Source organism: Phascolarctos cinereus, unplaced genomic scaffold (genome assembly GCF_003287225.1).
Source record: "Phascolarctos cinereus isolate Bilbo 61053 unplaced genomic scaffold, phaCin_HiC Scaffold_3;HRSCAF=262, whole genome shotgun sequence".
Classification (NCBI taxonomy): Eukaryota; Metazoa; Chordata; class Mammalia; order Diprotodontia; family Phascolarctidae; genus Phascolarctos; species Phascolarctos cinereus.
In genome coordinates, this window is record NW_027555736.1 from 244,548,234 (window position 1) to 244,575,181 (window position 26,948).

At 40.3% G+C, this 26,948-nt stretch overlaps 1 protein-coding gene across 2 annotated transcripts; it reads left to right on the forward strand.

Moving 5' to 3' along the window:
* Positions 1–175: 175 nt before the first annotated feature.
* On the forward strand, positions 176–26,919 carry ZBTB1 (zinc finger and BTB domain containing 1). Of its 2 annotated transcripts, none has more exons than XM_021004698.1 (2): positions 176–245; positions 22,387–26,919. In XM_021004698.1, the coding sequence occupies exon 2, from the start codon at positions 22,407–22,409 to the stop codon at positions 24,546–24,548; it is 2,142 nt and encodes a 713-aa protein (XP_020860357.1). In that variant the 5' UTR covers positions 176–245; positions 22,387–22,406; the 3' UTR covers positions 24,549–26,919. The 2 variants fall into 2 exon arrangements, with proteins under 2 accessions (XP_020860357.1, XP_020860356.1); XM_021004697.2 differs by lacking the exon at positions 176–245 and adding an exon at positions 1,326–1,413.
* Positions 26,920–26,948: the final 29 nt, after the last annotated feature.

A 26,948-nucleotide genomic window follows, 5' to 3' on the forward strand; every position in this document is an offset into this window, starting at 1 on the left:
CGCGGCACTGCCCGCTGCTCGGCGGGGGAGGGGCCGGGAAGACTAGTGGGGGGAGGGGGAACAGGCGAAGGGAGCGGGGGGAGCTGCAGGCTCCTAGCGGGGGACCTGGCAGCGGCTCGCGCGCTCACCCAGCGGCCCCGGGTCTCGCGCGGCTTCATGCGACACCCCCCCCCCCGCCGTCGGAGATGGCCCACGTGACCGCGCGCGTGGTCGTAGTGGGGGAAACGAGAGACTCGAAAACGAGGGTAAGCGCGCAGGTGGCTGGACGGGCGAGGTTTTGCTTTGCGTTGCTCCAGCCGCCGCGCCTCGGGTCCAAGATGTAGGGAGCGGGTTTGCGCGTCGGCTGGCGGATTACACACTGACGAGCGCACGCGCATGCTGGCCCCCTTCGATGACTTACTAAAAGCGTACAAAAAGCATGGGCTTCCCTGCTGAGAAACGTGAGGGTGGGGGAAGACCGGTGAAGCTGACTGACTCTGGGTTGTGACAGGACCTGGGGTGGGGGTGGAATCTCAGGCTAAGACCATCGGTCCTTGGTGCCTCGACACCAGTGCAGCGTTGGGCAGGGTGGAGCACGAAGGGGCTGCCGAACCAAAGCGGGTGGGGGCTGGCGTTTTTGTGACCGCCGACCCTACCGTAGGGCAGAGCCCACGGGCTTTTAAGTGTTTCGCGAAAAAAGACACTGTCACGGCGCCAGTGCTTTGCAGATCTGAGGTGCGGGGAAGAGTCCCTCTGTTGGGCCCTACACGTCAGAAGCCATAACGTGTGGGACTCGGGGGCGGAAAAAAAAAGCAGCATCCGGACCCCGGGGGAGTTGGGAACGCCAGCCTAATCAATGACCTTAGGTATACAGCCGTGGAAAAAAAAAAAAAAACCCAAAACCCCAAAACACCGCCGGGAGGAATCCCGAGATCATCCCTTCCCATCCGTTCCCGAAGTTTGTGGAAACCCTCCCAGTACGGATAGCGCCAGCCCCGACGCAGAAACTTGTTGCAGAGCCACGAGCTGCCGCGAGTGCCCCTAGGAGCGAGCGAGGGAGCGACTGAGGAGGGAGTGGGTGGGCGGGAGGGGAGGAAGGGAGGGAGGGGAAAGCTGGCGGACGCCGCCGCCGCCGCCGCAGCGAACGGGTGGGCAGACCCTGAGTCGCCGCGTAAGCGGGGCCGGCTCAGTGCGGTGCAGCAGGCGCGGCTGTGCGGCAGCGGAAGTCCTTTGTTGCAGCGCAGTCCCTGGCAGAGCAGGAGCCGAGCTCGGGGAGCCGCCGGAGCCCAGGGCGCCTTCGCTGCTGTCGCGGCCGGGCTTCATATTTTTCCTTCGCCCTTTCGCCTTTCCCCGCTCCGCCGCCCCCAGCTTTGCCTTCAAAGTCCCCCCGGGCTCCCCCCCAGTTGGCACACAACTGCAGCGTCCAAGTGGCCGGTGAGTAGATTGGAGGCGCGGGAGGGTGGAGGCCGGGGGGCCGGGACGGGACGTTCGCCCAACTTTGCGGCTCAGCCTTGGCCTGGCCGAGGGCGAGGGCCGGGAAGGGGCGAGAGGACACGCGGCTGGCGGCGGGAGCGGCCCGGGCGCCTCCAGCCTTGCCTTTGGGCCTGCGGGGCCGGGCGGGCTGCGGCCGTCCTGGCCGGGGAGCCCGAGCCGGCGGCCTCCGAGCGGACGGATTTTGAGATGACTTCGCTTCTTCTCTTTTCTTTCTCTTGTTCTTTTTCCGCTTGCTTTCTTGGCGGGAGGCGGGAGGGTTCGGTTTGATTGGCGTGCTCGGAGCCCCGCCACTGGGTGGGGGGGGGGCTCGGGGGAAGGGGGAAACGTCCCGGAGCTCGGGCTGACGTGCTGGGCCGGCGGGGGAGGACGCTGCAAAGCCCCGGGGGCTTTCCGTGCTGCTCTGCCACCCACCCACGTCCTCGGTCCCGCAGCACCACACGCCGTTGGCTGTGCATTGGAAAGTGCGTGGGTTAGGAGTTTGGACCCTGTTAGCTAAAAAAAAGAAATCCCTTCCGCTTTCAACCACCTACAAAAATGGTTAGCGCGGGACCGCCCAAAATATAAGTCTCGAGTTCGATTTCTACCCCCTCCCGTTCTTTACCTCTGAAGTGTCTTAAAGAGAGAAAAAGATTTCCAAACTGAGAATAGGAACCCTCCTACCCCCTATTATTGAAATAGCGCTTTGTTTTAGAACACATGGTAATAAGTATATTCCTATGATTTATTTTAATGACAGGACGGGTCTTAAACGTGGCAACTCGACTCAGCCTTATCCGTCTGTCAAAAGTGTAACGCTACACTGCAGGGAGGTTGCACCAGTGTGTGGACGGAGCCTGGGAGAGACTGTAACTTTGGGTGGGTTCCAGAGGGTTTTGTGGTGTCTCGGAGTCGATTTCTTAAGCCAAAGTTGACATATTCTCGAGGAGATTTTAGCGAGGAATTCAGTTGCCACGGTAGAGGAACTTTGGCACACAACTGCAGCGTCCAGGATTAGCTGCAGACTTACATGGTTTTTGTGCAAGTAGGACAGTGTAACTTGGGGCTGAAGATGGAGATAATTGGGAAGAAATGGGGAAAACTGAGACCAAAAAGCCAAAACTTTGGTGCTGGAATGCTGTCGGCTACCAGGTTCTCCGAATCTTAAAGGTTTTGGGGGTGGTTTTTTTGTTTGCTTGCTTGCTTTTTGTTACTCTCCTGCCCCAGCATAGTGCTAGACAGGTCATAGGCCACAATACTTGATTTGACCTAACTTGTCACCTTGCTTGTTTCTCTTTTCTTTGGTAACTAGTTAGGAGCCAGCCAGTCTACTCATTTTTAAATAAGGGGATGAAACTGAAAGAGGGAGAGGTGGTTTGCCAGAAGTTAGACATAGAAAGTCAGTAACAGACCCCAGTGCTATGCTTACATTCAGATTTATCCTATCCACCAGAGCCAGAATTCTTTACCCAGACGGTGACATCATGGTGGACATATTTCTAGTTGAACTACCTTTGCTAGTACTTTTGCCACTCTCTTTAACATAGTAGTTTTGTGGGGAGTCCAAGGGCTGCCCACAAGAAAGGGAAACCATGCCTCAGCTTGAGGCCTTGTACTGTGTTGAAGCAGGAAATCAAATATTCCACCCACAGAGCCTGGGTACAGAGGTGACCTGACTCCTCATACCTGCTGTGCTTACTTTCAATTTATGGGGCTTTCCCAAAAGTTGAGAAGCACAGCATTATGGTGTATCAGTAGTGGTTCTCAGCAGATTTTGCTACTGCCAGGATCCCAACCCCAGCAAAATAGAAGTGTGTATACCTTCATGTGCTATTTGTGCTGTGATTTGGGTTCCATTTATGTGTCGGTCTCATCACCTCTAGTAAAATGGTGAGCCCCATCAGGTGATCTTGTTTATTCTTGTCTCCCTCAGGGCCTCCTAGCACAATGCCTGGCACACAGTGCTCCCTTCTTACTGTGTCATCTCCTGTCTTGATTTCACTTTCATTAAGCTCTGCAAAGTGCTGGTGTTCCTGGTGCTTCTTCCCCTGCCCCAGAGGAGGGATGTGATCCCTATATCTTTCTTTTCCTCACCACCCTCTTCTATTTCTAATGGAAGGAGGAGTGGATGCAGTTTTGTAAGCTTTTCCTCACCCTCTTTTAGGAAGCTAGGTCTTTTTCCTACCACTTAACAGTGATAACTAGAAAGAGAAAGAGCCTGTTTGTTTATCGGATCTTCTGTTTGGTAATTGAAAAGCACAATTAATATTAGGCAAATAGACCCTCCGAACAACATAATTGAAAATTTTATGGAATGTAAAATGGTTGTTTTGTTTTCCGGTAGGGTATGTACTTAGTGGGGAAACCACGATACAGGGTCTTATTTTCAACTTTGCACATTCAGGAAGTCACTTTTACCAATTCATCCATGTGAACAGGCTCTGAAAACTTAGCAAAACTAAGCAAATTCACATAAGATTGATTTGTAAAATAACACCAGGTGGTTATTATTAGGGCACATGCCTGCTCTAAAGACCAAAACATTCAAGCACGATATCAAGGTACCTTGAAAACCTAATCAATAATTTAAAGGTTTCTTGAGATCAAGGAGTTCATAAGGTGGGGATTTGTAACTGACAGGTCCCAAGGGGGAGGAGGGAAACAATGGCACAACTGCAGCTGTGTATTGGTACCTAGATGGGATTCCTAGATACACCTAAGTTTTTGGCTGGTAGCGCTCTATTTATTATAGGTCAGGGTGATTTAGTGATGAATAACACTGGATTTGAAGTTAGAAGACCTGGATTCAAATTTTAGCTCTTAAATTTGCTATTTGAATAGCCTTGAGCTAAGCATCCCCCTTCTCTGGCAGGTAGTATCCTCATCTGTAAAATGATAGGACTGGACTGGGTAATCTTTATAGCTCTAAATTCGGTGCTCTTGTATAAGAGGTTTTAGTAAAAGTAAAGCATTACTTGTTTCAAGTCAAGTATTAAGCAACTCCACTATATCAAGGGAAGAAAATGAAGATACTGCATAGGACTCAAAATGTTACCCAGAAAGAGAATTGTAAGCAAACTTACATTGTAATCTATGTACAATGTATTTATTACTTTTCTTTACAGATTAACTGATCTTTTTATTTTTTTTTTTTGATTCATAAGTCTTATCCATTCAGTAAACATAGGTGAGGATAGTCCCTGCTCTCATACAACTGAGTTTCCTGGAGGGATGAAACAAATATATAGGGGCAGCTAGGTGTCGCAGTGGATAGAGCACTGGCCCTATAGTCAGGAGGAACTGAGTTCAAGTGTGGCCTCAGACCAAACACTTAACGCTTAATAGCTTTGTGACCCTGGGCAAGTCACTTAACCCCAATTGCCAAAATATATATATGTATGTAATGTGTGTGTGTGTGTATCACTACATTACACAATATTACATGGTAAATGCATCATAAAATTGCAAAACAAAGTGATATTGTGGCAGCAGGAGGAGGATTTCAGTCATTAGTGATCAGGGGAGTTGTGGAATGATCCATAGCGGAGCTGACAATTGAATTAGACTTTAGAAGATAGGTCACAGTATAACAGGTTAAGAGAGTAGACATAGCAGACATAGAGAAAAAATGTGAGCAAAGTAATACTGTAAGAAGTAGTGTTGTATGGGGATATCAGGCTCAGGCAGGAAGAACAAACCCCGTGCTTCAGAAATTTACTATTAGGTCACTGAGCCTCTCTGTGAGCCCCAAGTCTCCTCATCTGTAAGTGGGGGTAATAGTAGCACCTTTCTCTCTGGGTTTTTGTATTAAATGAGGCAATGTAAAATACTTGTAAAACTGAAAACCCTATAGAAATGTGAGCTATTATGGTGGTGGGAAAGTACAGAACATAATTCAGTTAGAGTGGAGCATATTAATAACAATCAACATTAACGTCTCATTTAATCTTCACAACCATTCTGTGAGACAGGTGCTACTGATATGTGGAAAGGAATATGAGAAAAGGTTGGAAATATACAGAGGCACTAGATGGAGCAGGGCCCTGAATGCCAGAGAGGAGCTTGAACCTAATTCAGGAAACAGTAGGGAGACTGAAGATTTTTGAGGAGTACCATGCTAGATTATTCTAGTCTTCGAATTAGAAGCAGATTGGGAGTGGAAAATCCAATTAGGAGCATTGGCAGGGTTGGTAATAAAAGCCTGTAACTAGCAGTGGGAATTGGGTGGAAAAAGGGAGAGATACTGTGGTGGGAGGAATCCGTGGAACTTGATAACTTGGCCTCTGGCCTGCGCAGATGCAGAGTATTAGGGGAAGGTGTATTATGAGTTACCAATGGCAATGAACAGATGGGACAAAAAGATGAAGTGTCAATGAAGTCCACCAGAAAAAGATGACAGAATAATAGCTCATATTTACATAGCACTTTATACTTTACACAGATCCTTTTAGATAGCTGAGCCCCGGCTCCTAGTGCTATCTGTCCTACAATTACCATGTATTTGTTTTATATAGACTACATATACTTCTATATACGTGTTGTCTCCCCTAATAGAAAGGTCCTTGAGGGCAGGGCCTTTTTCGTTTTTGTCCCGTTGCATCCTCAGAACTCAGCATGATGCCTGGCACACTGTAGCGACTTAATAAATGCTTGTTCACTGATAAGATGTGAGCTAGGAAATCCAGGGAGAAAGCAGTGGTAGCTATAGGTTCTAGATATTTCACAGGAAGGATTCAAAGCTAATATTTGCCCACAAAACTGAAGTGAAAATAAAGGTTGAAAGAAATGATAGAAAAACTATATGCCTGATTGCTTTTGCTGTTATACATTCCCTGGTGTGCTTTGGAATTGATACAAGGCTGTAATACTTTGCTGAATCTGTGATCTCATCAGTGTGGGCATTTCCTGGAACAGTGGGGAACACAACCCGTTTGTTATATTATGACTGGTCCACGCCCACGAGGGTGGGTGGTAGGGAACGACTTTTTTCTATGTTGTTGAATATTGTGTGGATACCCCTGGATCATGAGGGCTGTCTGCTGGTTATCTTGTAATCTTAGAACATGGTGACCTTTCTGGCTATATCTTTGACAGTCTCCTTAAATTCCCTTCAGTAGTAGTATGTTACAGCTTTCTCATACCCATAGTGCTTTCCTCTCTTGCTCTTTGGGTGATGTGACTAATTCTGAAGAGACTGTGTTATTCTATGATTTGTAGCAGTTTAGCATTACTGGAATATTCAGTCAGTCAATAAATTGATATTTAAAAGGTGGGCCTTTCTTTTGGAGAGAAGTTCAGTGTCTTTAAAAGCACTGCCATTTACCAGATTTAATTCAGCCTGCTCACCTCCTCTTGTTCATTTCTGATCCTGGTCTATTTGCAGCATGTGTTAGATGTACTGATGGACTAGCTCTGTGGGCTGTCCATCCACCTCTTTTGTAGTCATCAACCATAGTAGGCTCTTGTTTTCTCTGTGTGTGTGGCTGTAAAGATGTAATCTGTTGTAGAATTTCATTTGTAGCAAGTTTACCTTTTCCTTTTCTCCTACCTTCATCAAATATGTCCTTCATTATTCTCATAAAGATTTTGTAGGAAAAGAGGAAGTGACATCGATTGGTATGTTAAATTTACTTAAAGGTTTAAAAATTGAGTTATGTGCTCCTTTAAGTTAATAGATTTGTCTTTTATTTTGGACTTTTCGCTGTTTCATTTCATTGTGTGTTAATCAGGGTATATGTATTGTGAAATGTCCTAGAACCAGAATAGAATTGAACATGAAAAAAAGCCACATGTGAGAAAGCATTGTAACCACAAAATTGCAGGGGGGGAGGGGGGAGGTAATAATTCAATAAAATTACAACTCTAAAATATTGGCTGACTAGGGAATGCTAAAGAGGAGAGAAAAGCTGAGCTACTCCCAGAGCCAGGAGAAGTATCTCTCAGGATGCCATCCATGGGAACAGAGTAATTATGGGCATTTAGAAGTCCCCTGGGCCTAAGGTACATAAAAAGAGATATTTCCTGGGTTTTTTGTTTTTGTTTTCTATAGACAGAGAGAAAGCTAGAATGCATTGCCTTTTAATGGAGGGATCATTGTTGCCTTTTTAATGAAGAAACTGAGATGTAAAGAAAGTAAAATAAATTGGTCTTGGTCCTACATAGTTACAGAAAATCAGAATTGTAGGTCTCCCAACTCAGTAGTTCTTCTTTTACCACAATCAATGAACATGCATTGATTAAACACCTACTTGATGGCACTTACCCTGCTAGGCTCTGAGGACTCGAATGCCACCCCCCCAAAAAGATGGCTGTCTTCAAGTTAATTACATCCTGTTGGGGTAGACCTGTGTTGCTCGAACAGGATAGATGCTTGTTTGTGTGTTGTCTCCCCCATTAGATTGTGAGAGTCTCAAATGCAGGGACTGTCTTTCGTGGCCTTTCTTTGTATCCCCAGGGCTTAACTTGGTACCTGACACATAGTGAGTGCTTAATAAATGCTTACCTGACTGAGCAAGTATGAGGTAGTTAAGGGGGATGGGCATTAGCAGCTGGGAGAATCAGGAAAGATTTCATATAGAAGATAGGTTTTTGAAGGAAGTGAAGAAGGTCTTCAATTTTTTCCAAAAGAATCTGCCTTTCTTCCTCATACCTCCTTTTCACTTCACCTCCCTGGCAGAAAACAAGACAACAAACTCTTCGTGAAAAAAAAATAGCAGTCTGCTGTCTGTCTGTGTGTCTCATTCTGCACTCTGAGTCCATCATCTCTCCATCTGGAGGTGCGTAGTCCTTTGGAATTGTGGTTGGTCACTGCCTTCATCAGAGCTGCTTAACCGTTCAGAACTGTTTGTCTTCACAGTATTGTTGTGGTGTCAGTTGTTTTCTTAGTTCTGCTCAGGACGTGAGGAAATTCTTTGAAGTGGAGGTGAGAAGAGAATAGACTGTAAGTATGGGGAATGACCAGTGCAAATACACAGAGACAGGAAATGGAGTATTGTGAGGGAGGAACAGTGAGAAGGCCAGTAAATACCCACCAAGCCACACTGAACTGCTGAGAGGCAGCATCATAAAACGGAATCAGCCCTGGTTTTGAAATTTCGAAGATAAAAATTCAAGTCAAGACTATACACTAACTGTAATTTTGGAAAAACTCCTTACCTTCTCCTAGCTTCAGTTTCCTCATCTATTTAAAAAAAAAAGTCTCCTTGCGTCCAAAAAATGCATCACAAAGTCCAAGCACTTGAAAATTCCTAGAGGCTGCAATCACAACTTCCAGAAGAACCTTTTTACTCTGATTTAGATAGGCATGGTTTCAAATTTAGCTTTTTTCCCCCCTCACTCCATCAACAGACGAGGAGCAAATTAGGATGGATAAAAGTCTCCTAGAGAATGGCTTATTGATAGAGTGATAAGTGATAGGAGCTTGAAAAGGAAGGAAAAGCCAAAAATAATATAAAAAGTGAATATCATTCAGCATATTCTTAGGAAGGCAAGGGAGAATGTGACCAAAAATGGTTAAAGTTTGGCACTAAAAAGATGCTGGTGAATGAGATGTTGTAGTATCAATGCTTTCAGTTACGATTAATTCTTTACCTACTTCAGTGCCTCAGCAGGTGGCCCAGAACTGACCCTCATTTCTCAAAGGCCACCACAGCAAAGCAAAATCAAGGTCAGTCTTGTCCAACTGGGAGGACTCGGATAAAGGCCCAGCCTCAGACTCTCCCATTGATACCAGAATCGTTAGGGTCGGAGAGGCGGGTCCTCAGGACCCAACAGAATAGCACAAAGTGCTTTGTAACTGAAATGTTCTGTATGTGACAGTGAACTTTTCAGCCACAAAACTTCATGAAGGTTTTCTACTGGGGCAGAGAGGCTGTTTAGTATTTTTTGGAATGAATACCCCCCCGAAGTAGAACTGCTCTAAAGAGTAACAGCCAACGTTTATATAGTGTGTTAAGGTTTGCAAAGTACTTTGCCAACGTCTCACTTTACACTCACAACAACCCTGGAAGGTGAGCGCTGTTATCCTCATTTTGCATGTAGAGAAACCGAGGCAGACAGAGGTGACGTGGTTTGTCCAGAGTCACAGAGCTAGCAAGCATCTGAGTTTGGATCTGAACTTGGGTCTTCCTGACTCCCAAGTGCAGCACTCTGTCTACCATACTGCCTAGCAGACTCTACTTCTATGTCTGACGTGTCTGTGACCTTTTAACTGCGGCTTTGTAGTAAAAATTCAGAGCCATCCATGCCTGCCTCCGGTCTTCCGTAAGTGCTGCATGGAAGAGATTTCATGGGCCACAGAGCAGGCTGCGGGCCTTTCTGTCTCTTGACATTACATGGATAACAGTAGATTATCGGTTTGTCACACCAGCCTCTTAATTAGATGACCAGCGTTTTAATTTTTTTCCAGTCATCTCATTTTCTAATGACCTCCTCCTCCTCAGTACAGTGTTGCCTGTAGCTACCACTGGGCACCTCTCCATTGTCTTCTGGGTGACCAGTAACTTTAATTCTTCAGAACTTTGTTATTTCATGACTTGACTCTATACAGCATTACCAGAAGAATATTACTATTAAAAATAGATATTTGTTTCAGGAAGCAGTTTGAGGTCATTAAAAGCATTATCCAGTTTCCTCCATTCGGTCTAGGCCCAGCTCTTTGTCCAGTTGCAGTGCCGGTCCAAGATAGATTCAATGGTAGGCCGGCCTGGAAACCTAAAAAGTATAACATTGTTTGTTTCTCAGACCCAGATGGCCTTCTTATAAGTGAATTTTTTAACACGACTGTTTTATGATTAAGGAATATCCTACACCAGTGTTGAACTCAGAGCCATACACAATTTCTGTAATCTAGGAGCCAGACCAGAGGTGGAAATCAGTGATCACATACTTAGGTATCTAGGTGAATCTGTAATTTAATGGGTGTGGGGATCCCTTCTGTCCTTATATGTCACAATTCAATTCATACCTTCTCATCTTCTTGTCCATATTCTCTGTAAAGAATCTGCCCAATGCAATAAAGGCCTAGGTCTTTTACTCTTTCACAGGCTGTCTATATGTTAACCCTCAAAGTAGCTACGTGTCTACCCCCACTTCTTTTTCCAGTCATATGTGCTCCTGATGAAGACTTTTATACTTCTTTTTGTTTCCTGAGTTATCATGATAACCTGCTGCACCCTTACACTCACCTTGTAGATCCTTTGGGCCATCTAGAATTAATACTTCTTTGGGGTTTGTGATGTTATTACTTGCAGGCATCACCAGGAAAATAGCATACTTATAAAAAATGGGTTTTGGGTGGTAGGGAGAAGCTTAAGATCATGGAGAGTACTATATACTTTTCTAAACAAGTTGCAAACCATTCTGTTCTTCAATTCTGGGCCCAGATCATTCCTATTGCAGGTATATAGCCAGAACCACAGGGTTTAAGCACTGAATTATTCCCTACTGTGCCTACCTACCACATAGTAAGCACTTAATAAATACATGTTGACTAGACCAGAGGCAGAGTAGCCAAGTGGACAGAGCACATCACTTAGTGTCAGGAAAATTCCTGCCTCCTTTACATCCCGCCTCACACACTTAGTATGGGGACTCAGAATAGACCCATGCTAAAGTTAAAATCTCAAGCTGCATAGGAAAGAAGACAGGCCAGGCTGGGGTGGGGGTGGGGTGGAGAGACTTTATAGTTATCACTTAATCTCCCTCAGCCTCAGTTTCCTCATCTGTAAAATGGGAATAGTCCTTTCACTGTTCTTATAAATGACTTAGATATATGTTTTTAAAAAAAAAAAAAGAGTAGACAGTATCCCTCCAGTCCCAGGGTCCCTAACCTCTTTTTGTACCATGCGATCCCTTTGGCCGTCTGGTGAAACCTGTAAAGCCATTATCAGAATATTTTTAATTGCAAAAAATATATAGCATTACAAAATAAACCAATTATATTGAAATATAGTTATTTTTTAAAAATGTTTAAACTTTATGGATGCAGGTTAAGAACCTCTACTCTGTTTAAATTTCTGATATACCATGTACACATTGGGGTCATTAAAAGGATGCAGTGTAAAACTAAGCATAGAAATACATGACAGAATAAATATGTCTTAAAAACTCCAGGGAGACTGAGAAGGACTTCAGTTGAATAACTCCAAACACAGAACTGGAAGTGAGTTGACTAATTCTCCTACTGCTGATCAGAACCTCAGCATCTGAAATTTGAAGGAGACCCTCAGAGGCCGTCCAATCCCACACATTCTGACCAAGAACTGCAGTTACATGACTGATGAGTGGCTGTCCACACTCTGCTAGACCTCCCAAAAAGGGACACCCAAGGCATTCTGCTCCACTTTTGGACAGCCCGCGATTGTTGGAAAGTTCTTCATTATCAAGAAGAAAATTGACTCTGCATCTTCTGATTATTGGTCCTGTTTGTGTCCTGTGGGAGCTCACAGAACAAGTCTAATTAATTACTCTTCCACATGATGGCCCTTCAAGTACCGAATGACCCAGGAAGTTTCTTCTCCAGGCTAAACATCCCCACTTCTTTTGTCTGATCCTTGCGTGGCTGCAATCTCTGGACACACAAGTTTGTTTACATCCTTCTTAAAATATACCACTCAGAACTGGTGTTCCATCCAGGGCAGAGTATACAGTGGAATTAACACTACTTATTCTGAATATTACCTAGTCCGTTTTTCAGCTAGAGTGTTAACACCTTGTATAAATCCTTCTCTGTTATTTTCTATAATGCTAGTACTATCTATGCCTCAGTTGTGCCCCCATAAGAAAAAACTGTTCAGAAAACAAATCAATTATAAAGTTGCTTTATGTAGTAGGGGAAACTAATATTTGTTTTACACAAAATCATTCTTACACCTGGAGCTAGTCAACAGGGACTTTAAAGCCATATTATAATGCCTGTTGAAGATTAATCAGAAATCATAACATACCATGCAAATTAGCATACTTGACAGTAGATGGGAAGTCAGTATTGGAAGGGCTGTGGAAAGATAGGCTCATTGATGCACAATTAGTGGAGTTGTGAAGTGATCCAGTTCTGGATATCATTTTGGAATTATGCAAGAAAAGTGACCAAACTGTCTATGGCCTTAGAGCCAGTGATCCCCACTATTAGACATTCTTTGTAGTAGCAAAGAGGTGGAAACAAAGCAGATGCCCACTTATTGAGTATTGACTAGGGAAAAACAATCAACTGTGGCATATGAATGTAATGGAATATTATTGTGCAGTAAGAAATAACAAATAAGGAATCTAGAAAGGCATGGGACCACTAAATCAACAGTATATGAACTTCTGGGGAAAGGAACCAGACTTGCAGATGAAGAAGGTCCCTCTAAGGCAGCGTAGTAACCCTTTCTACACTTCATAGGGAAATATTTTGAGCAGGGAGAGGTTAAGTGATTTGCCCAGAGTTACACAGCCAGTATGTGTTAGAGGTAGGAGTCAGTCTTTTTGGCCTTAGTAATAATAGTTAACATTTATATAGCATCTGGGGCAGCAAAGTATCAAAATGGATAGCACAGTGGGCTTGGAATCAAGGAGACTTAATCTTCATGAGTTCAAATCTAGCTTTACACACTTCCTAGCTGTGTGATCCTAGGCAAGTCACTTCATCCTGGCCTTAGTTCCTTGTCTGTAAAATGAGCTGGAGAAGGGAATGGCAAACCACTGCAGTATCTTTGCCAAGAAAACCCCTAGTGGGTTCACAAAGAGTCTGACATGATGAAACAACAAGAACATACAGCACCTGCTATGTGCTGGGCATTGTTCTAAGTGCTTTTCAGATATGTCATTTGAGCCTCACATCAACCCTGGAGTCAGGCCTTTCTGTTATCCCCATTTTACAGTAAAGAAACTAAGGCAGACAGGGTAAGTGGGTTTGAACCTAGGTCTTCCTGACTCCAGGCCTAGCCTCTGTTCACAGTACCACCTAGCTGCTTTAAGGCTGGTTCTCTGTCCACTCTGCCACACTTCTCATATACTGATGCAGAGGAACATAAACAAAGAGAACCAGGGGAAGCAGTTATACAAGTTTGATAGATACACACACTGATTTCAAAAAATGTAAACAAAAAGATTTAAAAGGAAGTCAAACTCTGAGGACCCAAAAAAATCATTAAAGAGCCCAATAATAATGAAACATACCCTCCCTCCTCATGGAATAGAAGCATTACTAGGACAAAATAGCTCATATACTGTCAGGTCTTTTTCTCAAAACTGTTTTGTTTTGTTGCAATAAAAGACTCAATCTAGAAAGGAAGAGTAGTGATCAAAAATTAAAATAAAACACTTCTGAAATAATGTCTCTGGAAATTATTCAAATATGGAAATATATTAATTTACTGAATTCCTCTTTATACCTACTCACTTTACCACCTCCAATTCCTTTTCCTTGATATTTCAACTCCCCCAATCCCTAGAGTAAGTAATGCAGTCCTTCCCCTCTATTTTGGCACTTTATTCCCTTCCATAATTTATACTCTAAAAACCTGAAATATTAACCTCCCACCTATTCCCCATACTTTGATAGCATACAAAAGACATTTCAAAATGCTTTCAGCTGAGAACATGGGAATTTGAAATAAATCCATTAAAAGTTAAAAGGCCAAGGTCCATAGGAGAGAAGATGTGGAGAAGGATTTGATAGTCATCTTTAAATATTTGAGGAGCTAGTTGGAGGTGGGATCAGACTTTTTTCTTTTCCCACCTGAGAGAACCATACTGGAGCAAAAGTGACAGGGTCAGAATGTTGTAGGTTTCTTCTCACTGGAAATCTTAAAGCGGAGGCTGGGTGACCACTAGTTGGCAATGTTGTAGAAGGGAGTCCAGTTCAGCCGTGGGTTAGACTAAATAACCTCAGAGATCCCTTCCCAACTCTAATATGGTAATTCTAGGCATATATATCATTATTATTATTTTTTTTAAGGCAGTTGGGGTTATGTGACTTGCCTAGGGTCACACAGCTAGTAAGTGTCAAGTGTTTGGTCTGAGGCCAGATTTGAACTCAGGTGCTCCTGACTTCAGGGCCAGTGATCTATCCACTGCACCACCTAGCTGCCCCCTAGGCATATGTATTATTACATAAATCCTGGTCTTTCAGTAGCCACAGGATTTCCATGGTGCAAGAGACTTCAAAGGCCATATACTTTAACTCTTACCTAAAAGAGCAACCCCTCTGTAACATACCCCCCCAAAAATGCAGTCTTTGCTCTAGTAAGGGGGGGGTTGCAAGCAGGGATGTTGGGGTAGAGGAACACGACCATCACTAGAGGCATCTCATTCCACTTTTGGATAAGTCTGCTTAGGGAGTTTTTCCTCAAATCGCGCTTAAATTGCCTCTGCAGCCTCCACTCATCATTCCTAGTTCTGCTCTCTAGAGCCAGTCAGTCTGATCCCTCTTCTACTGGGAGTTCTTCAAATACTTGAATGCAGCTATCATGTACTCCTGACTTCTCTTCCCAGGCCTTTTCTTCTAAATATTCTCATTTCAATAGATTTGACCCCTCTACAGCATGAATTTGAGACTTTCAGTGTCCTTCCTAAAACATAGGAGGGAAACATAGTAGTATTCCAGATGTGATCTGATTAGAGCAGAGTCAACCACTTTGAGGTAATTGGCTAGTGTGGGGTAGGAGGTGAATAACAAGTAGTTTTTTAAGTAATTATCTCCGGGCAGCTAGGGGATGCACCGGCCCTGGAGTCAGGAGGACCTGAGTTCAAATTTGATCTCAGACCGGACACTTGACCCTTACTAGCTGTGTGACCCTAGGCAAGTCACTTAATCTCAATTGTCTCGCCAAAACCAAAAAAAAAAAGAATGAAAGAAAGAAAGAGAAAGAAAAATTATCTCAACTATGAAAAGTTAGATTGGACTTTGAAAATGGTTAACAAAACCTGTGAGAAATTAAATAAAAATCAGTTGCGTTAGTTGCATCAAACTCTAAAACACTTCAAAGGTCCCTCAGTTAAATCCACTACAGTGTCAGAGAGGTTTCAGCCATCACAGTGGAAACACAGTGGATGAAAAACGTACTGCTTAGCTTGTGCTGTGTAGCTAGATGGATAGCCTGTTGAGTTCTAGATAGGCTAAGCAGATGAACCCAGAATTAAGTAGAGAGATAGTATTTTGGAAATTGCCTTATGTTGTTAGATGCCACCAAGGTCTCTTTCTTCACACTGCTGGTCTCCTGATGTAATCCAAATTAACATAATGCAAAAAAGATCAGTGGAAAACTGGATCATAGACATAATTAGGGTATAGCATCTTGCTAATAATGGCCATGCAAAAAGTGGGATAAAAGACAAAATTCAAGACAGATACAACTGGCAAAGGTGTAGTAAAAATGTGAAACAACAAATGGACAAGCCTGAATAGTAACCCTACCATGTTGAAAGAATGAGTGGAAGTCCTCTTAATGTCTTTCTTACCAGAACACTTAATGGGCAAACACAGACAACACTATGCAGATGAGAAAGGATACAGTGATCATAAAATTTAGACCTAGAAAGACTATCAGTCACAGTTTTATAGACAAAAGAACTGAGGCATAAGGAGGTTAATTTACTCGCCCAGTCATACTAAGCAGCAGTGTCTGTCTCCCTCCCTCTCTCCCCCTTCACATATAACTAATATCCTAACTGTAAATCCTACCATATTTTCACTACCAACATTAATGAAATTATAAGTCTCATCAAGTATGATAACTGCTACAAGTGCTGTGCAAAAAACATTGGAGGTCAGGAGTGCTAGGGCTGTGGCAAGTTACTTTACCTTTCTACCTCCGTTTCCTCTTTTTTTTTTGTTTCAAGTGACAATGTTGGACTAGATCTCTTAAATATATTACAGGTTTAAAATTCTGTGAATATATGTGTGCAAACTTGGCTTAAAAATCAACTTATTTTAATTTATGCTTCATTCTTGGAAAACTGTTGGAAAAAGTGTTCACATAGCCACCAGGGGGACTCCTTAGGATGTGTGGACAGCTGCCTATATACAAGAGACAATGAGTTCTTTGAACAGAACCCTGTTGTTTATGTGTTCAGCTTTAGCTATAGCAAACCAGTTTTACTAGTGAGGTAATTGGCACTGTGTAACCGTGAGCTAAACTAACGTAACTCATATTTTATTCATACAAACAGAAATAGTCGGAGTATAAAGCACTTTTATTTTAACTTCTGAGAAAACTTTGCTACAATATAAAGTCTGTAGCCTTTTGGTAATTTATTATGTGTGGTCTATACTAAAAAAGAATTCAAGGTTAAAACTGACTTGTTTAACTTGAGTAAAATGTGTTTAGGTAAGAAAACTGAATGTTTATAGAAGTTGTCATCCACGGGCAGCTAGATGGCATAATGGATAGAGCACCGGCCCTGAAGTCAGGACTTGAGTTCAAATTTGGCCTCAGACCAGACACTTGACACTTACTAGCTCTGTGACCCTGGCAAGTTATGTAACCCTGGCAAGAGAGAGAGACAGAGACAGGAGTTACCATCCGGAGGTAATAACACTAAATCTGACAGGAATTTACTCAATAATTGCTCTTCCTAATTAAATAGCATAATTGACATAAAAGCTACTATAGTGACAACAGTGAAGCATTCTGAATAGCCTTTGTCAAAGCAGAGCCACAAGTTCCTGTGTACAATTTGCACAGGATCATCTTTAAATATCAATAACCTCGGCATAGTTTTGCTTCATGTGACTATCCTAAACAACAAAACCTATATAGGGAAGGATGAAAATACCACATTTACTGTGAATGATCTGTGATTTCATCATCGCGTCATAGATTTTGAGCTGGAGGAACATTAGAAGTCGTTTAGTCCCAGCTCTCTCCTTTTACAATGAGGAAGCTGAAGCAAAGGGGGCGGGGGTGTAGAGGGACTTGCCCAAGGTCACACACAGTAGTACGTCACAGAACTGAGATTTGAATCCAGATCCTTGGACTTCATGTCCAGCATTCTTTATGTTGGACCATACTCTTCCTATTAAAGATACTTCCTATATCACTGCACACTGCATCCTTACTCACCTTAGGTTTAATAAATTTCTGTAATCTAGTCTTAATCCTCAATAAACTGGTCTCCTCTGGTGATACTGTTACCAGGCCCATACTTTTTAGCTCAGGAGGGCCTCTTAGTACTTTTCTTTTGCACACCTAGTCTTTGAGAATCCAAAGTCACCTCCATGTAAGAATAAAATATCAGATTAGGATTTTAGTCAAGTGGAAATACCAGAGACACACAACTTTGCATAGCTATCAAAAGTTTGTGTCATCTCATGCCACTTTAGAAATTATAGATTTTAGTTTCTCTGTTCTCCCAAAATGACATAATAGTTCCACAATGCCTGAAGTTAGGAGTACAGTGAGAAAGGAGACTTAAGTATTACTATAACAACTCAGATTTATATAATGTATTATGATTTACAGGGTATGTTTACCACAACCCTCAATACCTAGCTAAGGAAACTGAGGCTCAGAGAGGAATTGAATAGGGATTTAGGAAATATTGGGATCGAGTTGGTATCAGTTATAATTGTGACATTAATAGAAATGTAGACATAATACAAATAAAAATCAGGACTCAGAGCACAAGATTTTGCTTATTAGCTTTCCAGGTTCCCAAAACTAATTTTTTTCCAGTATTTAGGCAAAACATTCACAAGGGAGAGAATTCATTACAAAAATTAAAAAGACAAAAATGTTTAGTGCTATCAGAAGAAGCCTCATAAATAAATTTGAAAAATTATTGTCTTTCAGTCGTATCGCACTCTTTGTGACTCCGTGGATGTTTTCTTGGCAAAGATACTAGAGTGGTATACCATTTCCTTCTTCAGTAGATCACCTTTTTGTCAATGATCCATAAGGCAAATAGAGATTAAGGGATTTGTTCAGGGTCACATGGCTAGGAAGTATCTGAGGCTGGATTGGAACTCAGGTCCTCCTGGCTGCAAGCCCAGTGGGCCACCTAGCTGCGCCAAGTATTTGAATTATACTTAATAATATTTGGAGATCTTAGGTAAGCATGACACCCTGACACATGTTTAATATCACAGAAGAAGCCCAAAAGGGAAATGTCTGGAAACAAGAGGTTCCACTCCTTAAAACCTGACAAACATGAGTTGTGTAGTAGAAGTGGTAGATTATTTGGGATCAGAGGACATCGGTTTAAATCCTAGCTGCACCACGTACTACCAGGACATCATGAAGAAGTCAGTTTAACTCCTTTGGCCTGCATTGCATTACCTGTACAATGAGAGGGTCCCTTCTAGCTGTAAATTCTTAGAATTGGAAGATCCCCTATATGGAGCATCCATTTCTGTTATATCTGAGAGATAAACAGATACAAGATAATGGCAGTAAGACCTGTCATGGGAGCCCCTGTTCCACAATAAAAAAGAAACTGTATTCAGTCATAGACTTAAAGAGTTTAGGGTTTGAGACAAGGGGAAAAGGTGTGCTTTTTAGGAAAGACCTGGTTTCCAGTTCTGCTTTTGACATTTAGCCAAATGCCACCCCACAGGGCTGTTGCTGGAATCAAAAGAGGTAAAGTACAGTGTATCATTTGGCAAATCTCAAAGCCATGTGCTAGCCAAGCTATTAGTATTATTTTATGTGATCCAGTTATGTAAACAAATAAGTGTGGACCTAGACAACAACTTATGAGCCAATCTGAGGAAAAAACATGGTTGAACTGCCTGAAGAAGTTATTGTAAGACTAGGAAAATGTTGAGTAACAGCAGTTGAGGGGCTTATTTATTGAAATCGTTGTGATTTTTTTATATACCATCAGTATAATTTCTGATTAGAGATTTTTTAAAATCATAATTCATTACACATAGCACCATATAAAGTGAACAGCACCCAGAATTAAAACGTCAGACCATGAAGGGACTTTGAAATCATCTAGTCCTGCCCTTCATATATACTGCTGTCCAACCAAACTGGCCTTTCTTTCCTGGACCTTACACAACATTCTGTTACTCATCTCTTTTCATGTTCTCTTCATGCCTGCAACAGACTCCCTCTTTGAGAGAGAGAGAGAGAGAGAATGTGTATGTGTAAAATTTATTAAGTTGTGTTAAAATACAAACCAATCTTCAACATAAAATAATAATGTAGCATACATATTTGTAATATAACTATAATGTAATTTGTAATATGACTATAATCACATTAATGTGTTGGGTAGGCTTGTTTGGGGGTATGAAGTTTCTCAAAATGTGGAATGTTTTCTCTCTTCATCTGTACCTCTTGGAATTTTTAGTTTAGTTTCCTTCAAAGCTCAACTCAAGTGGCACTTCCTACCTGAGTCTTTTCCTGATTTCCACCAGCTACATTATTAGGCCCCCCACCTCCACCTTGCATTTATTATGTAAATATTAATATATGTACATATTGTCTCCTTGAGGACAGGGACTGTTTAGTTTCAGTCATATCTCTCCTCAGTGCCTACCCTAGTGTCTGGCACATAGCAGGTGTTTAATAAATATCTGTTGGTTGATTGACTGATTTTACAGATTAGGAAACAGAATTCCTCATGATTAAATAGCATGGTCACTTAATCTTAGCCTTTTGAAAGGAATGTATTCTTTCAACATTTTGAGCCCTGAAATACTTTTTTTTCTCATTTGTATTTTCCTCTTTCCTTATGTTTGGCTGAGGTCCCTTGCCATATTGTAAGTTCTTCTAGTAAGGCTCCTGTTGCTTTTTGTATCCTCCTACAACTTCCAATAAAATGCTAGGAGGTATATAACAAATGCTTTTTTAGTTAATTGACTAATCTAGAAATAAGATCAGAATTCTTCTTGAAATTACATACTTTTTTGTAATGAGTTATCAGCCACAAAGTTTCTTATTTCCCATGAAAGTACATGAGAATTTACTTAAACACATTAAAACAAAGTTAGGTCTAATTATTTCCACATGAGCTTTTGGCTAACATTAAAAAAAAAATCACATGCTTTATGAATATCACACCAGCCTACCACAAGTCCTCTTTATTTTTGTCTGTTGACTATCATACTTTTTAACATTCATTACTAACTTATTCCCCTTAAAAAAAAACCTTTTATTCATTTAGGAAGAGATCTTAAAGCTTTAAATGTGTGGTTGGATTTTTTATTTCTGTTCTTTTGAGACTGTCCGCCACGCTCCACGAGGTCAGAAGTGCAAGTGGCCACTCATGGGTTGATCAGTATTGGAGCTTTGACCAGCTCTGTTTCCAGCCTAAGCCAGTTTACTCCTCCTTAAGCAATCTGTTAGTCCCCTGCTCCCAGAGGCTCACCATGTCGGTGCCAGACTTAGTGTTGACACCTGACCAGCTCAGAACTCACAAACTCAAATGATCTACTAGCTTCAGAGTCCTTAGCAGCAGGGATTAGGCATGTGCCACCATTACAAGATAAATGTCTTTTCAAGCCTGGGATATTTTGTACCTGAAAGTTACTAAACTCTGATAGCTGACCTTGATTTATTATAAATTGGCTTGAGTCTGATCCTTACTAACCCAGACTATTTCAGTACATCTGTGATCTCACTGATGTAGAGAGACCTGCGATGTTTGTTCATATTTCACCATAGATCCTTCACAGACAGTTTATCCTTCACCATGCTAGAAGTCTTCCTTTAGGTCTTTTTACATTTTGAAGGTACCAGTGGAGCACTCAGGATGTCCATTGTCTCTAAATGGCAAAGTAGCTATAGATTCTTCCTGCAGTCAGAAATGACATTTGTGTAAGTTTTCGCAAGTTGGCCAAGGTCTGAAATAACAGGTTGAAATACTTGAGGTACAGGCTTCATTGGTAGTGATTTGAAAGCTACAGGCCTTTGGACACCATCAACAGCACAGTAAAGAACCCTGTTACCTCTTTCTTCTGTGTTCCTTTCTGCCTTTGTGAGGAAAATGAAGAAATGGAAGATGAGTGAATCTATAGGTAGATTGATAGATATCCATTTATATAAGATAACATATTTTTATATACTATATATACACACACAAATGTGTTTAATATAGTATCAGATTGACTTGTAAAGAAAAGGTGGAAAATCAAGAAATAAAAGTTTTGATGGGGAAGTAAACTTGAAAAAAATTATAGTTGCACCTAGTTTGAGCTGTGCTGATGATGTTTTTGGGATAAAGGTTGTTTCCAAGTTGAGTGCAATAGGTTCAGAAGTTTTAGATAATGCCAATTAAAATTTGACTGCAAACTAAAATTGGATGTTAATTTTATAGCATTGTGTAAGAATAAAGATCTCTAGAGCTTTGGGGATTTTCTTCTTCATTTAAAATCCAGTCTGCACCAGAACTTCCAGCCATCTTTGTTCTGAAGCCCTGCTTCCTTAAATATTGTTGAGTAGTCTATGTGGTATTCATTCCTTTGGAGAGCCAAACTTGGTTCATTTCTTCATGGGAGTGGGGGGGATGGGGTGGACCAAACCACAACAATCACAATCTTTATATCTGCTTGGGACGATTTCTTGGTCATCTTTCTGATACTGTACTAGCTAAGCATTTACTTTGGATCTCTTCAGGTTTACTTGAATTACTGTTATTTTCACTTTATGGTCTTTTCAACCTTCTGAAGCAAATGTCTTTTCTGGTCTTTTTTTATTCTTTAAAATTTATGTTTATTTTCCCCCATGTATTTCTAATAAAGCCTAAATGGCATTGGCTTTTGATACATATGTACACATTTCTTATTTATGTATATAAAACCAACATTAATATCTGAAACAAATAATGGGGTTTTCTTTATTCTTATATAAATGGCTTCTAATATATTTTTTATATTTAAGATGAGAAGTTCCTAATTTGATTATAATAGGAAGTCAAATGAATCTAATTTTAATTAAAATTATCCTTTTGCCATTTTTTCTGCTACCTTTTCTGATCCTAATATCTTTTTTTTTTACATAGGTCCATAATTAAAGTAGAAGATGGCAAGACCCAGCCACAGCAGCTACGTCCTTCAGCAGCTAAACAACCAAAGGGAATGGGGTTTTCTTTGTGACTGTTGTATTGCCATTGATGACATTTATTTTCAAGCTCACAAAGCAGTTCTAGCTGCTTGCAGCTCTTATTTTAGGATGTTTTTCATGAACCATCAGCACACTACTGCACAGCTGAATCTTAGCAACATGAAAATTAGTGCTGAATGCTTTGATCTAATTTTGCAGTTTATGTATTTAGGAAAAATTATGACAGCCCCTGCCAACTTTGAACAGTTTAAAGTGGCAATGCACTACTTACAGTTGTACAATGTTCCTGAGTGTTTAGAAGACATACAGGATGCAGACTGTTCTAGTTCAAAATGTTCGTCTTCTGCTTCCAGCAATCACAGTAATAAGATGATATTTGGGGTACGGATGTACGATGACACCCTAGCTAAAAATGGCAGTGAAGCAAACAGGTGGTGTGTAGAGCCAAGTTCAACAGTAAATACGTCACAAAACAAGGAGCCTGATGAAGAGTCTTTACAGTTAGGCAGCTTTCCGGAGCAGTTGTTTGATGTATGTAAAAAAAGCTCTGTGTCCAAATTGTCTAACCCAAAGGATCGTGGGTCACGGCGCTTTGGAAGGAGCTTTACCTGTGACAGTTGCGGATTTGGTTTTAGCTGTGAAAAGTTACTGGATGAGCATGTGTTAACCTGCACTAATAGACATTCCTATCAAAACACAAGGGCATATCATAGGATAATAGATGTTAGAGATGGAAAAGACAGTAATACCAAAACTGACTCCTGTGAAAAAGATTCTTCTAAAACATTTTCTGTACAAATAGACAAATATAGAGGGGACACAAGCCAGACCACCAGTGATTCATCATCATCCACTGGAAACAGAAAAGGCAGTACAGCAGAGCCTGAAGTCACTGGTGAAGAGAAGAGCAGAGCTGCTGAGAGGAAAAGGATTATCATCAAGATGGAGCCAGAAGATCATCCTAAAGATGAATTTAAAGACTTCAACGTTATTAAAGTTTCTGATAAAGACTGTAATGAATCTACTGACAATGATGAATTAGAAGATGAACCTGAAGAGCCATTTTATAGATATTACATTGAAGAAGAGGTCAATATGAAGAAAAATGCTAGGAAACTTTTAAAACCTCGGATGTCTGTAAACACAGATGAAAGAAGCAGTTTGGAAAATACGAGGCACCCTACCAAGGACAGTCCTGTACAAGGGGATACTGAAGGCGCATCGTGTGAACTGTGTGGACAGACAATAACTGAAGAAGATCTGTCATCTCATTATTTATCAAAACACATAGAAAATATCTGTGCTTGTGGTAAATGTGGTCAAATATTAGTCAAAGGTAGGCAACTTCAAGAACATGCACAAAGATGTGGAGAACCCCAAGATTTGACTGTGAATGGTTTAGGAAACAGTGAAGAAAAAATGGACATGGAAGAGAATACTGATGAGCAATCTGAAATAAGAGATATGTTTGTTGAGATGTTGGATGATTTCAGGGACAATCATTTCCAAATAAATAGTCTCCCCCAAAAGCAATTATATAAACATTCTGCATGTCCTTTTCGATGTCCTAATTGTGGTCAGCGTTTTGAAAATGAAAATCTAGTGGTTGAGCATATGTCCAGCTGCCTAGACCAAGATATGTTTAAGAATGCCATTATAGAAGAGAACGAAAGAGATCATAGAAGAAAACATTTCTGCAATCTTTGTGGAAAGGGATTTTATCAGCGTTGTCACTTAAGGGAACACTATACAGTCCATACCAAGGAAAAACAATTCGTTTGTCAGACATGTGGAAAGCAGTTTTTAAGAGAACGTCAGTTGCGACTACATAACGATATGCACAAAGGCATGGCCAGGTATGTCTGTTCCATTTGTGATCAAGGAAACTTCCGAAAACATGACCATGTACGGCATATGATTTCTCATTTATCTTCTGGGGAGACTATATGCCAGGTCTGCTTTCAGATATTTCCAAATAATGAACAGTTGGAGCAGCACATGGATGTTCATCTATATACATGTGGAATATGTGGAGCAAAGTTTAATTTGCGAAAAGATATGAGATCTCATTATAATGCCAAGCATTTGAAAAGAACATAAGTGATTCCTACTGTGAGAGTATTAACTTGACAGCAAACAAAACACCAAAGCAAGGAGTATGATATATTAGAATTTGATTTTATAAAATGAATTGTTGGAAAAAGCATATTTTATGACCTTTTTACCTTTTAATATCTTTGTTTAGGATCATTAAGTATATATACATGTTTATCGTTTTTACTGTTATTTTTACTGCTAATAGAAATTTTTATGTTTTTAGTTTTGTCTTACCTATGATTAAAATTACTTTTAAATGTAGACTAAAAGCACAATGTTATCCCTTCAATGACTTATTAAACTCATAGTTCTATATCAATAAGATGATGATCTCACTATGTTCCACGTGTTTTTACTTAAAAGTTAACCTTGTGAAGTTTTAAACACATCATCAGTGGACATCCTTGACTTTCTTTTTTTAATTTAAAAAAGGAAATCAGTTCTGAGAGACTAGTCACTTTTCCTGTAACTGTTCTGTCAATACAGCAGTGACTTAACCATTGTTCTTATTTTTATCATTAATGAAGTCCAGATTCTGAAGTTGATAAGGATATTAGGTAGTTTGGTTGAGCTAAATCTAACCTTATAATTTACATAGGCTAGAAACAAAAGAGGTGAAAAAATTTAAAAAAAGGTGAAAAATACCTGCATGAATTGAATTTTAAAAGTATATTGAGTAAAGAAACAAATACCTTTACTCCACTTAAATTAATGGAGATAAACCAACCAGCTTTATGCTACAAATTAAAATATTATATTGATGCTATATCTTTTAATGTTAAAATTTACTAAATCAAAATATCCTAAATTCCATAGTACTTTAACTTGATTACTTATTGCTTTTAAGTGGATTTTAATAACATTATCACCTAATTAGCCAAAGGAAGATGATTTTTTGTCTTTAAAATTATATAGTTTTGAAACTGATTTTTAAAAAATTTTAGCTAAACCACTGTATAGTAATAAAACTAATAAAAATAAATCAGTTCTAAATATGGTTATTCTATAAAAGCACAAGGCTTGAAGAGCAAATATTATTGTGTTTATATATTACCTAAACTTTGGAGAAAATGTGGGGCAAATACTAGTTTTTAATCATGCTATTTCTCTGTCATGGGCTTGTACAATTTTTGACAATGCCAAATATATGCATATGTATACACATCTGTGTGTGTGTGTGTGTGTGTGTGTGTGTGTGTATACACACAGACACACCCATATATATATATATATATATATATACATCTATAAAATGATGTGATTCAGAGTATAACCTAAAGTGTATTATAGTCAAATCAGTATTATTGTTAGATGCTAAAGCAGGGTCTATTTAATTACATGTGAGCTGAGATATAGACATAAATTTATCTATTAAAGATGTTATAAGCTGTCATGTGATTTTTAAAAATAAATGTATTGCCTGGACCCATTTAAATGCATGATACAAATGTATAACAAAAAGAATGTTTTTAAAACAGTATTTTATATTCTTTCAGTATTATTTTGTGTACAATATTAATTTTTTTAAATTACTGTTTCACATTGAAATTTTAAGATACATACACAAGTTGTGTTTCTGTGTACATTTTGCAGATAAATAGACAAAGTGGCCCATAGAACTAAGATGCTAACACAGGCTTGATTGAAAGGGAAGTATTGTAGCACACACACAGTGAGCTAAGATATTTGCAATGCTATGGAGAGGTGCCAAATAACACAGGAGACAAAGCAGAATTAGAGCAACATAATTTTTTAATGACATTAATAAGCAACATAGCAAAATGAAAAAATCCAGAAGAAAGCAAATAAGAAACCCGGAAAGCAGAACAAGTTTTGTGGATATGATAGAAAGTGACTCAGCTTAGCATTAGATACTTTTCAGATTAGAATATTAACTTTTCATGGCATAGAATGTCACTGAGGCACAACCATCTAATGTTTACAAAATAATTAACAGATTTTGAAAGTGCAAATTAAAGATAAAATTGGGACTATCAAATCACCTGACGGACAATTAAAGTGTTAGGACAAATGCAGGTCTCTGGAAATAGTTTTTAAAATTAGGTAGCAGCAGACAAAACCAAAATTTCAGAATTCTGATTATTGTATACTATTGAATGGGACTTTTCCTTGAGATAATTTTATCTTACAGTGCCTTATTATAAGTAGGTGCTTAATAAATACTTGTTAGTTGAATAAATAAGGAGGCAGCACAGTGCAATACAGATTACTCTGAATGCAGATGTTGGATTTGGAATTAGAAGTTCTGGACTAGATTTCCTTCTCGTCTGTCAAGTACCTGTGTGATCTTTAAGTCATAGCCCCTCTTGGCCTTATTTCATCATCACTAAAAAATAAAAAGGTTAAACTAGAATGTTCTCAAAGGTCACTTCTATCTCTAAA

What these genes read in the sequence shown, in the direction of transcription:
- ZBTB1 (XM_021004698.1), top strand. Translation starts at nt 22,407, where the DNA reads ATGGCAAGACCCAGCCACAGCAGCTACGTCCTTCAGCAGCTAAACAAC.